At 30.9% G+C, this 12,107-nt stretch overlaps 4 protein-coding genes across 4 annotated transcripts; 2 read left to right on the forward strand and 2 right to left on the reverse strand.

Moving 5' to 3' along the window:
* Nucleotides 1-212: 212 nt before the first annotated feature.
* LOC113373403 (exosome complex component RRP45-like) lies at nucleotides 213-1,803 on the reverse strand. The gene has a single exon (XM_026613704.1). It carries the CDS (start codon nucleotides 1,737-1,739, stop codon nucleotides 213-215), a length of 1,527 nt encoding a protein of 508 aa, XP_026469489.1. The 5' UTR covers nucleotides 1,740-1,803.
* Nucleotides 1,804-1,937: 134 nt separating this feature from the next.
* LOC113372936 (protein YIPF1) lies at nucleotides 1,938-3,559 on the reverse strand. Its single transcript, XM_026613270.1, has 5 exons — nucleotides 3,268-3,559; nucleotides 3,014-3,207; nucleotides 2,540-2,752; nucleotides 2,379-2,471; nucleotides 1,938-2,301 (listed from the first exon to the last, which is right to left on the reverse strand). The coding sequence occupies exons 1-5, from the start codon at nucleotides 3,473-3,475 to the stop codon at nucleotides 2,053-2,055; spliced, it is 957 nt and encodes a 318-aa protein (XP_026469055.1). The 5' UTR covers nucleotides 3,476-3,559; the 3' UTR covers nucleotides 1,938-2,052.
* Nucleotides 3,560-4,242: 683 nt separating this feature from the next.
* LOC113373405 lies at nucleotides 4,243-9,911 on the forward strand. The gene is made up of 11 exons (XM_026613705.1): nucleotides 4,243-4,726; nucleotides 5,162-6,283; nucleotides 8,011-8,229; nucleotides 8,310-8,339; nucleotides 8,537-8,605; nucleotides 8,881-8,919; nucleotides 8,986-9,048; nucleotides 9,110-9,181; nucleotides 9,256-9,503; nucleotides 9,570-9,729; nucleotides 9,808-9,911. Exons 1-11 carry the CDS (start codon nucleotides 4,243-4,245, stop codon nucleotides 9,909-9,911), a joined length of 2,610 nt encoding a protein of 869 aa, XP_026469490.1.
* An 844-nt stretch (nucleotides 9,912-10,755) lies between these two features.
* LOC113373406 (phosphatidylinositol 4-phosphate 5-kinase 1-like) lies at nucleotides 10,756-12,107 on the forward strand. The gene is made up of 3 exons (XM_026613706.1): nucleotides 10,756-10,879; nucleotides 11,693-11,932; nucleotides 12,016-12,107. The coding sequence occupies exons 1-3, from the start codon at nucleotides 10,756-10,758 to the stop codon at nucleotides 12,105-12,107; spliced, it is 456 nt and encodes a 151-aa protein (XP_026469491.1).

Below are 12,107 nucleotides of genomic sequence, written 5' to 3' on the forward strand. Positions count from 1 at the left end.
AGTGCAGTTATTCCAAATCACCAACTCCTGAAATACCCACCCATACCTACCTAAGTATGCATAAAATGAGAGAATAAATCATGTAATATAATTGTTGAAATTTGTAGTAATAAAAAAAAATTCAGTGTTATACCAAAATATATTACAAAATTTAACAACATATTATTACATAGTTTTATTATTCAGAACTCAATTTGAATTGTTACTTGTTTTCAATTATCATTTGAAGAAACAGTTAAGTCAATCTTAACTATTTCTTCTTCTAACAGAACCACTTCCTCCTCACTGCTTTCAGAATCAATAACAATTACGTTACATGTTGTTTCCAAACCTTTTTTACCATTGGGCTTAACAACGGGCTTTGGTTCTTCTTCACCATCAGAACTATCAGGCACTATTCGCTCTTTCTTTCCTTTAATCCAAGTATTTTCTGAACCCTCGCCGAATTTAATAGTTGCTTCTCCAGCCCTTGCAGATTCGGCATCAGCGGTATCAGATTTAATATTTTTCTCAATGCAACTATTGTCTTTACTTTCATGCTTAGCAGACAAGTTTTGCTCTTCTTCATCACAAGAACTATCAAGGTCTGATAACTCTTGTTTTTCTGGAAACCAAGAATTTTTCAGATTCATCAAACCTTCACCAAATTTAATTGTTTTACTTGTAACTTCCGCAGATCCCGCGCCTACACTTTTTATAAGAGTGTTATGTGCAACCTCCTCATCCATTTTATCATCATCATTATCATTAAAACGAAAGTGTTTATTGAATCCATTACCTGGTCGTTTATTATTCGTAAGATCCAGATTTGGATTCCATTTTCGCAATTTTACAGGAATTCTTTCATAGGCAAGAGCCGTTAGTTTTTTTTCTTCTATACATTTATCAAACCCAACATCATTCATAGAATTTCGTTGTGTGGTGTCTTTTTCAATAGCATCTTTGATTAATTGAACTACCCAAACGGCCCTAGCTGCAGCTTTATTTGCACATGAAAGTATTAATTCTGGAGAGGTCAGAGCACTACCACCTAAATGAAGACCACAAAGTTCTCGAAATGCATTTACACCAAATACTAACTGAGCGTCAGCTACCTTTTCTTCTAATATAGATGGATCCGAAATTATTGTATTATTTTCTTCAAAAATGGCATAAGTTACACAAACTGGATAATGATGAAGAACAATAGGCAGAGGATCCTTATCCTGTATAGTGTGAATTATGATTTGTTCTCCGGTGGTGGTCACATCTGGGCGCTTGAAATGTGAAAGAGCCAATAAAGCGGCTATTGAAACACAATCCATTATATTGCCTTCATGATTTAGAACAGTTACATCAACCCTTATTGCCCATACTTTATCCTCGGCGACTATACATAGTGATTCTAAGTCAACAGCCCTGGAATCTTTTAGGGCTTTCTCTAAAATTCTATTTATTTGAATGCATTCCTCAGTCATTCTACCGGCTTCAAAATATGGAGATGCCATTGGACTTAATTCTACATTTATATTTAAAAGTCCTTCATTTGGTCTTGTTTGTTTTGGTAATGCGACTTCGCAAGAAACCTGAGCTAATACTTTAGTTTCTCCTAAAGAAACTTGAACACATCCCCAGTCAGTTCCAAAGCTTATACTAATATTTCTGAATTCGTCGAATTGTCTGCCATCCAATCGGGTACCTTCAGAGAGTGCCTTTCTAAGAAAGGCTCGCTCACAATTTGATACAATAGCTTCTTTCATTTTAATAGTAGTAGTATAATATTGCAAAGGCCACTCATTCAACTTACACTGACTTACTCGTAAATTAAAAATTTGAGGTTATAAAAACAAAATAATCTTTACACATGTGCCTAAATGTCAATCTGACAGCATCAGTTAAGCAGCTAACCTCAATCTTGATAGATTTCATTAACTAAATGATTAATTATAACAAATAAAAAAGAGCAACTATATTTATTTTACATAAGCTCTATGACATAATATTAAATACTAGATTCTGAACTTATATAATCAATTCGTAATAATAATGTATTTGCATATTTTCATAACATTTTTATGGGGATATTGTATTGTCTACTGGATGAACAACTTTGTTAGCATCAATAATTTCCACCTGCTTATTTGGATCATGGAAAAAATACAACATAAATCCAGCAGCCAAAATGCAGTGAAGAGTTAAAATCACAGATAAAATTATAAGATAGTGTCTGGTTCTCTTCAATGAGCTCAATAAAACAGTCACAAGCACAGATCCAGAAAAGAATGTTGCTGTTATTAATAAAATCCATTGTAATATAGATACCTATAACATATTTATTTAATTATAAAAAAATATTGACTAATTTCATTCCCATCAAAGATTTTTGAGAGTCAAAATACCTGAATTGACCATAGTATTGATACAGGAATATATATAGCTAATGAATATCCATATATACAGAGAAGTGATAAAACACTTGGCGATGCAACATTCTAAAAACAAAATAAAGAATTTAATTTATCTTTAATAATTTTACTCTATAAAATGATATTAATAAAACCTTTGCCTCTTCTAAACTGTCTGGATCCACAGGCTTAGTGCTCCATTTGAAAACAGTCCATAAACCAATTGGAATTAATATACAATAACAAAATATTGTTGTGGCTGCGTAAGATACTAAATGAAAATCATAATGCCATTTTAAAGCCCTTTCTGGTGTTGTTGCATTTTGAAGGTAATGTGCTAAATTACCCGAGATTGCTATTGTAAAAATCTGTCAAAATAAAGATATAACTTAATTAATAAATTATCAATAAAACTAATTAGTAAATTCAGAATGTTGATTCATACATATGCATATGGTATCATATTTAGTGCATGGGAGCCTTAGCTCATTTGTAAATTTATAATTTAAAATTTATAATTAATAATATAAATTATTTATCAAGCATGAAATTAAAAGTATGATATCACGAGTGTAAACTGATAATAAATGTAAGTAATAAGTAAAATATATTTTAAAAAATATGGTCACCAAAGTCATCTGAATCCAAAATGGTCCATACAAGTCTGGCTTGACTTCAATTGAGTTTTGAAGATAATTTGGCGGGGCTCGTATTGGAACCATGGAATAGATTATTCTATCTACTACCTCTTGTGTAGTTACATTAAAAAATTGCTGATAATATTGTATACTTAAGAATGATGACCCTGTGTTCGGCGTTCCTTCTGAAATAACACGTAATTATTTTGAGAAACACATTTTTAATAAAATATTTCGAATAATACCTGGCTTATCAGCAACCAAATTTGAACCTTTCATGTCAGTCATTAAGTCCACCATAGCATCATTACTTAAATCTTTTTGAGAAAAATTTTGGGATTGCTGAACGTCAATTTTTGCACTACCATCACTGGAATAATTGTTATGGACTGGAGAAAATTCTTGGAATGTTAATAAGTTATCAAAGGTATTACTTCGATCTGGATTCGACATTTTTGTTAGTTAGAAAGAATTCATATGCTTAATAATAATATTTTCATGTAAATCAGTATTTATTTTTGGTACATTTTACACGTCTAGAGTCTTTAACTGTCACTGACTGTCACGAACTCAAGCCAGCTGTCAAATTGACAGTCAGCCATTTTTCATTCAGTAATAAAAGCGGGATATTCAAAATAATTATTATTTTTTACTAATACAAACTACTAACATTTTTCTAAAATTTAATTAATTTACAATATATATATATATATATATATATATATTGAATAATCTATAAATATTTGATCTTTAAAACTTTGTGACAATAATTTCCCATACAGCACGGGTCAAGCAATGGTCAACCTGTTTGGTCCCATTTACAGCCTACAGGGTTATTATAAGCCCATTATGGGCCAATTTATGACGCAGTGGGCTTAGACCCATACGTTACGCGCCGGGTCAAACAATGGTCGACCCACTCTTACCCATTACTCACCGTGTTGTTATGGGCAAATGAAAAATGTATTCAAATATACCGCGCATGCGCATACGCGTGCGCGGCGTTTGCGCAACTAGCGCACAGATGGCGGCACTTCTATGTTGTTCGGCGTCATTTGCAATTCTTTGTTTGATGACTTCAGACTGTCATAGATAAACAATTATAAACTGAGTGCTGTAAAGTATACTTATGCTACTAAAATCCTGAACAATATTAGAATATAATATATTCGTAATTTGTTTGTTGTTTGACTCTGTAATTTGTCAATAAATAAATAAATATGTCTGATAAAAAAATTCGCAAACACATTGCGACTGTGTCAGATAGACATTTTTATAGAAGACTTAATTGGGAAATGCAGAAATTACGTTCGGAAAGTGTTTTGCAGAACTCTGAATGCGAAAAGGATAATATTGATTTGCCTAGTACTAGTGCTTGTACAATAGATAATATTGAAACTGCGACTAATGCTTCTATTGTAGATGACTTTGAAGGACCGTCTTCTTACCAGGCAGAGTTACAGGGCGATGTTGAAAGAAATGATTATTCTTCTCTTTCAGATAGCGAGGATGATGATATAACTGAAGTTTTTGATGCAAGACAATTTTTAGCAGAGTGGGCTGTGAATTATCAGATACCTCATAATGCTGTATCTGCACTACTTAAAGGGCTAAAACTTCATGATTGTTTCAGTGATTTACCAGCAGATAGTAGAACACTTCTGAAAACAAAAAGGACTGCTGTATCAAAAGTTGTAAGTCCAGGTGAATATATTCATTTTGGTTTATTAACTGGATTGAAAGATTCTATTGATAGGTTGAAATTGAAATCTTCTATCATCGAATTAGAAATTAATGTTGATGGTTTACCTCTCTCAAATTCTTCGAACATGTCAGCTTGGCCTATCTTATGTTCTGTAATTCTTACCAAATATATATTTATTATTGGACTTTACTGTGGGCTTGAGAAACCTAAAGATTCAAATGAATTTTTAAGTGATTTTGTCGATGAAATAATTATATTAAGCACTGAGGGTTTTGATCACAATGGGAAACATTATAAGATACGCATTAAATATTTTGTTTGTGATACTCCCGCCAAATCATTTATATTGCAGACAAAGGGACACACAGGCTACTTCAGTTGCTCGAAATGTCTTGTTCGTGGTTCACATATTAATCGCAGAATTTGCTTTCCAGAAATGCAATCACCTGCAAGAACTGATGAACACTTTCGAAGCTTAGAAGATGAAGACTACCACAATGGCTATACGAGATTGCTTGAAATACCGTACATTGGTTTAGTTACTAATGTACCACTTGACTATATGCATTTGATTTGTTTAGGAGCTGTTAAGAGATTGATGCTTTTGTGGACTGAAGGTGAGCTTCCAATTCGTTTACCATATGCTAAAACTAATGACATTTCCAATTTTTTATGCAGCTTAAAGATTTATATACCCAAGGAATTTGCTAGGAAGCCTCGATCATTGAAATATGTGAGATCATGGAAAGCTACAGAATTTAGACAATTATTATTGTATAGTGGTCCAGTAGTTTTGAAATCTCATATTTCAAATGACTTTTACAAAAATTTTCTTACTTTACATGTTGCTATTAAAATTTTATGTAGCAACACATTATTAATTGATCTTTTAGATTATGCTGAGCAGCTACTTCATTATTTTGTTGAAAGTTTTAAGGTATTATATGGAGATCATAATGTAAGTCATAATATACATAACATATTACACTTAGCTAATGACGCCAGAAGTTTTGGTACACTTGATTCATTTAGTGCCTTTAAATTTGAGAATTACATGCAGGTCTTGAAAAAATACATACGGAAGTCAGAGAAACCATTGCAGCAGATTTATAAAAGATACTTTGAGGTAAAAGAACATTTTATAGGTAAAGATGTAAGGCCTGTAGCCATGTCTAGAGTTTGTGAGAAGTCTATGCATTTCGAAGGGCCTTTGATAGAGTATTGTGGTAATCCACAGTATAAGGTTGTATATTGTTCAGATTTCACATTCAATATTAATGAAAAGTCCGATTCATTTTGTGCTTTACGTAATGGTAAAATTGTGAATATAATTAATGTGGCATTCTGTACAAAACTGAATCAATTAGTAATAATAGGTAAAGAATTTAAAGTGAAAGAAGATTTGTATGACCATCCCTGCAAATCCTCTTTAATTGGGGAATATATGTTGAGTGAAACATCTGATTTATTAACATGGCCCATAACAGAAATTATTCACAAATATGTTGTATTTCCTCTCTGTACAGATATTGGAAATATGCAGGAATTCCAATGGAGTGATATATATACTTGCATTATCATACTTTTTCAAAAACTATTTTTTCGGGTGATTATCAGTCATAATAAAACATCTTTTTTATGGATGATTAATAATACAAATACTATACTTAAAATAATAATAAATAATGTTTTCATTCTGTTTGAAATCTCAAAAACACAAAGCAATGAAGACGCTTTGTCAAAGTTTTTTTTATTAGCTAAAAATGACGGCATTTACAAAGGATTTTGGTTCCTATATATATCGGAATCTATATAAAAACATCTTTTTTTTATGGATGATTAATAATATAAATACTATACTTAAAATAATAATAAATAATGTTTTCATTCTGTTTGAAATCTCAAAAACACAAAGCAATGAAGACGCTTTGTCAAAGTTTTTTTTATTAGCTCAAAATGACGGCATTTACAAAGGATTTTGGTTCCTATATATATCGGAATCTATATAAAAGCATCTTTTTTAATGGATGATTAATAATACCAAATACTATACTTAAAATAATAATAAATAATGTTTTCATTCTGTTTGAAATCTCAAAAACACAAAGCAATGAAGACGCTTTGTCAAAGTTTTTTTATTTGTTCAAAATGACGGCATTTATAAAAGGATTTTGGTTCCGACATATATCGGAATCTATGAATAACGAAATATTTATCCGTGAGCATAAGACATGGGTTGATTTTTTTTTAATTTAATTTATTTTTATAATAAGGAACTTTTAGTGCATTCAACTTCGAAAATTTTTTACGCCTTTGGCGGTTGGTATCAATAAGTACTATCATTTTACGCCCATGCGACAAGCCACGCCTGCCAAAATCTTTGGCGGCACGGCGGCACATCACTGAATTAGACTATTTTGTCTGGTGGATTAATTAATTTGTCAAATAATTGCATTTTTATATATCAATCAATTGGTATTTTTAACAGTCTTTTTGATCAATTTTTCATACTTTTTAATGCAATAATTATTAAAATTTGCGTATGTTAAAAAACATAACTTTGAAAATATTTGTTCACCGCGAATTATGTCGGTTGGTATCAATGAAATGTTTAAATGCTTGATTATAGAGCACCTCTAATGCTCTATGTTGTATTTGGTTGTATTTTAGTTTTGTTTATCGTGCTGCTTTATTAATAAGGTTTTTTTATCTAAAATAATATAAAATTCGATTAAATATTTCATAATATTTTAATCATTTTTATTATTAAATTATATAGTTTATATAATTATATAGTTTAATATATTAACCACACCTACCGCGTTAAGCCACACCTACCGATTTGATAGGCGTTTCATAGAGGTTACTTCTGCACGTTGAAATTAAAATTTATAAAACCATCAAGGTAAGCAATTCATTAGATTAATTCTTCGAATATAATAATCTATGAAAAGATTATATTCAAATATTCTAGTAATTTATGATAAAAATGTAAAACTAATTGGGTTTTAATTTTAGATGAGCATAAATCATTCATTGTGGTTTTGTTTGAAGATGGGGTGGATATAATCCCAAAAATTGGTTTAATAGAGAAGATTGTACATCTTTCTATCCTAATTTTGAGGATAAAAAGTTGTACAATATAGCAGTGAAGCAGATGATGCAGCCAAGGGAGTCTTGGAAAAGATACAAAGTCCACAGAGTTTTTACATCTACGGGTGGATAGCATAACAGATATAATTAGTAATAAGAGTATCAAAATATATTTCTATTATGATTGTAGACTCATTTGAGGTGGGACTTGATAAAATGAAGGAGGCCCTCGAATATTCTGATTTAACTTCTGATGCGGAGGCAAGAAAGGTACAAAGGAGAGTTCGTGCCAGAAGGAACCGAAGTTCCAGTGATGATTTTGACCTGGACTCCGAGCCTAGCGTCTTGCCTCCAGCTCCTGCACCACCAACTTTATTGAGTAGATGTTCTACTCCTGTTGCAAACAACAGTAAGATCGCATACAATAAATTGTATTTAATTAAATATTTATTATCAAATGTAAATCTTGCATTCATTTTTACTTTATAGGCTTTGATAACGGATTTATCGGACAGAGTAGTAAGTAAACCCAATGCAAATCAAATGAAGTTATTTTATGTTGATATTAATAATCTAAAATTTTGATTTCACATCAGTAGTTAATAGACAACACCAATCAACACCAAGTCAACGTCTAATTAACACTTGTAAGTAATCTTCTAAAAAGTATATTGATGTATGTAACATTAATCATATCACCTAATATTATATTTAAGATTGCGATGAGGCCGGAAGGCTGGTTGATCATGCTGGGAGCAGCACAGAGCCCACGGGTGGGTACAAAGGTGAGTTATTTCATTACATTAATTACATCAATGTTACATTATGAAGTTAAGCTTGAAAAAACAGAATTGTTGAAAACTCTATTAAGATTGGATACAAAAATCAATCAGAATTTTGAACAAATATGTGCAAGCATAGATAGCAAGCACTAATATGTAATGGACAGGCTTGATAACATTGCTGCCAGTGTAATGTATATATACACTGGCATATAATATATATATATTATATATATCTTATGTTTAATTCAGTTCAGTTTAAACCATTTTATTTTTAGGCTTCGACAACGGATTGTTTGGACATACCATGCAGAGCAGTAAGTAAACTCAATGCAAATCAAATAAAGTTATGTTATGTTGATATTATTAATCTAAAATTTTAGATTCCACATCAGTAATGGTTAATAGGGGACCAACGCCAAATACAAGGCGTCTAAATAACACTTGTAAGTAATCTACTAAAAAGTATAATAATGTTACATATCATCACCTATTATTATATTTAAGATTATGATGATGGAAATAGGATCTTTGACCATGGTGCTGGGAGCAGCACAGAGCCCATGGATGGGTACAAAAGTGAGTTATTTCATTACTTTAATTACTTCAATGTTAATGTACATTATGAAGTTAAGACAACTTTAAAAAAACAGATTTGGAGAAACTTATTTCGAGGCTGGACACAAAAATAAATCTAAAATTTGAGCAGCTGAATGCCACCATCGACAGTAAGCTCCAAGCTGTGATGGACAGCATTAGTAGGCAGTGCTGCCAGTGTAAAAAGGCGAATGATTTGCCTGATTATACACTGGCAGTTTATAATAAATTTCCTGTTCGGACAGAGGCAGAACTGCTAGATGTGGAGCAGCTATTGACAGATGCGTCAATAGCAGAAAAATTGGTAAATATGATATGTTTCTGAATGGATAAAATGGACAAATCAATTACATATACTGTATCATTTTAGAAAGCACGCCTAGGACGAGTTGGTGGCGTAGATTGCAAAAGCGCTACCATATCTCTTTTAAAAAAAGTATTTAAGGATGTGGTAGCGAAGGAGTATAGCTGGGTTGGAGGCAAAGCGAAGAAGAATTTTTCGGCTCTTCTGATAGTAAAAATGATTATAGGTATTAATTAATGCATTAAATGACTTACTTTAAACTATTTATTATTTAAACAAATAATTGAACCAATAATGTTTTCAGATATTGTATCTGAACAACAGCGTGTGACGCAGAGCCAAGTGGAGCAGTGTGCCAAAGGATGGCTGCGTCATGCTCATGACAGATTTGTTCGGAGTGCTCCGTAAGTTGAAATATATTCCAGATATTTCCAAAATGTCAATTAACATTTTTCATTATATAAAATAAACATGTAAAACTATAGTTTATAATAATTCAAAATTTGTTCTTTTCAGTGCTTTAGAAGGTGATGTTGAACCGAATGTCAATAATGATAATAATAATGCAAATAATTAAAATAAAAAATAAAATAATTAGTTTAAATTTAATATACTAGATAATAAGATAATGATAAGTTTTAGGATAATGATTACCTTAGGATAATGATTTAGTTAAGTTAGTTTAATTTAGTTATATTTAGTAGTAGTTTAAATAATTATAATTCATTTAATTAATAAATGTTACATATGGAATTGCAGTTTTAGTTCATTCAATATTTATTACTATATGGATTATTTATTACAAATACGCACGGAAAGTATGCAACCATTATTGCACAATATACCGCCATTTTGACCCATCGCAATACCATTCCAGCCCCATAGCATACCCGTATTGAACCCGTCGGGTTGACCATGGGTCAAACCAGGGCTCTGACATATGTGTCGCCATGGGTTCACCTATGTTCATATATGGTACCAGTGGGTTGACCATAGGTTAACCCCACAGCCCATTGTGACGACCATAGGTTGACCATATGTCAACCATGTGCTGTGTGGGTATATTGTATCTTAATAATTTAATTTATCTATGTATATAAATATATTTTAATTAATGACATTAAGTTATTAAAATTGTTGAATCTGAATAAACAAATAATATATATGCCAAAAACATCCAAAATATTTTGTTTTTATTTTATATACAACTTGCATACAATATCAATTAAATAAGATAATTAATATAAAGTAAATGGGGCCCAAAAGTATCAATAAAGGAAAGGGTGTACCAGGATCAGATAAATTTATTTATCCCAATGGAGATAAATACATCGGAGAATTTTTAGCATTCCGAAACGAAACCGTATTCAAGCACGGTTAGTAATCATTAATAACTAATAAATTACAATAATTAATGCGCTTATTTGCATGTACTATTCTATTGTACGTTCAAAATTAGAATATGGTTTGATTATTTGGTATCCTCATCAAATCAACAAGTCTGATGCGATAGAGAAGGTTCAGCGAAAATTTCTGAAATACCTTTATTATAAAACATATAAAATTTACCCTGAACGTGGCTTTGACCACAACACTTTACTAAAAGAATTTGGTATTCCTTCCCTTGTCTCACGTCGATTTATCTGTACAATTATGTTCTTATTTAAACTTTGCAATAATTCTATAGACTGTCCTCTCATTCTTAATCAACTATCCTTTAATGTTCCAAGGCTATCTACGCGTTCACAATTATTTTTCAATTATCCTACTCCTAAATCTAATTCACTCTTAAATTCGCCAATTTTACTTATGTCCTCTAACTTTAACTTAATTAATAATGAAATAGATATTCACAACACTTCACCTAATCAAATAATCTCCATCTGCACAAGTTAACCTTTTTATTTTCTTTTCAAATATCTCATTATTTTATCTTATTTTGTTTATAAATAATATTGTTACATTCTGCATTATATGTAATTTTATGTAAGCATTTTATGTTAATAACTATATATTGTAATTTTGTATATATTTTACTTGTTTATATAAAATAACTGTATTTTTGAGTCCTCTTGGAGTAATCTGTGGGCTATATATTTAAATAAATAAATAAATAAATAAATAAATAAATAATAAACACTTCCATCTATTATTCGTATCATCCTATGAAAACCCTAAATTATTTTCAGGATATGGAAAGTATACTACCTGGGATGGCCAAATTTATGATGGACGTTGGATTATGGACAAATTGGTTAGTTCCGAGGAAGAAAAAATGATATTAAAGCATAGTACAGAAGATACATTTGAAGGAACACTTGTGAATCAAAAATACCATGGTAATAATTGTAAATTCACTTTTAACGATGGGTCATATATGATATGTACGTTTCAAGAAAATAGACCTAGTGGAGAAGTGGTTTATACAGGTAAACTATATAATATTTTGATAATGTTTCATTAAATGACTATCTCGTTTTTTATTTTAATTTAAAAATGCTCGGAATTACAGATCCAAATGGCAATGAATGGGTTGGATACTTTAAAGATGATTATATAAAGTTGAAGCCAAAAAACCATTTTCTCACCAATTATCCAAAATGA

Source organism: Ctenocephalides felis, unplaced genomic scaffold (assembly GCF_003426905.1).
Source record: "Ctenocephalides felis isolate EL2017-DRISC unplaced genomic scaffold, ASM342690v1 CF-g0.4_SCAFFOLD_01604, whole genome shotgun sequence".
In the NCBI taxonomy this organism is placed as follows: Eukaryota; Metazoa; Arthropoda; class Insecta; order Siphonaptera; family Pulicidae; genus Ctenocephalides; species Ctenocephalides felis.

Excerpts from the sequence above, each read along its gene's own strand:
- LOC113373405 (XM_026613705.1), top strand. The coding sequence starts at position 4,243 with ATGTCTGATAAAAAAATTCGCAAACACATTGCGACTGTGTCAGATAGA. Across the intron at positions 6,284-8,010 it reads TATGCAGGAATTCCAATGGA|ACTCATTTGAGGTGGGACTT; the intron begins GTGATATATATA and ends TTATGATTGTAG. Across the intron at positions 8,340-8,536 it reads CGGATTTATCGGACAGAGTA|ATTGCGATGAGGCCGGAAGG; the intron begins GTAAGTAAACCC and ends ATTATATTTAAG.
- LOC113372936 (XM_026613270.1), bottom strand. The coding sequence starts at position 3,475 with ATGTCGAATCCAGATCGAAGTAATACCTTTGATAACTTATTAACATTC. Across the intron at positions 2,753-3,013 it reads TTTGGATTCAGATGACTTTG|ATTTTTACAATAGCAATCTC; the intron begins GTGACCATATTT and ends TTATTTTGACAG. Across the intron at positions 2,472-2,539 it reads ACAGTTTAGAAGAGGCAAAG|AATGTTGCATCGCCAAGTGT; the intron begins GTTTTATTAATA and ends TTTTGTTTTTAG.
- LOC113373403 (XM_026613704.1), bottom strand. The coding sequence starts at position 1,739 with ATGAAAGAAGCTATTGTATCAAATTGTGAGCGAGCCTTTCTTAGAAAG.
- LOC113373406 (XM_026613706.1), top strand. The coding sequence starts at position 10,756 with ATGGGGCCCAAAAGTATCAATAAAGGAAAGGGTGTACCAGGATCAGAT. Across the intron at positions 10,880-11,692 it reads CGAAACCGTATTCAAGCACG|GATATGGAAAGTATACTACC; the intron begins GTTAGTAATCAT and ends AATTATTTTCAG. Across the intron at positions 11,933-12,015 it reads TGGAGAAGTGGTTTATACAG|ATCCAAATGGCAATGAATGG; the intron begins GTAAACTATATA and ends TCGGAATTACAG.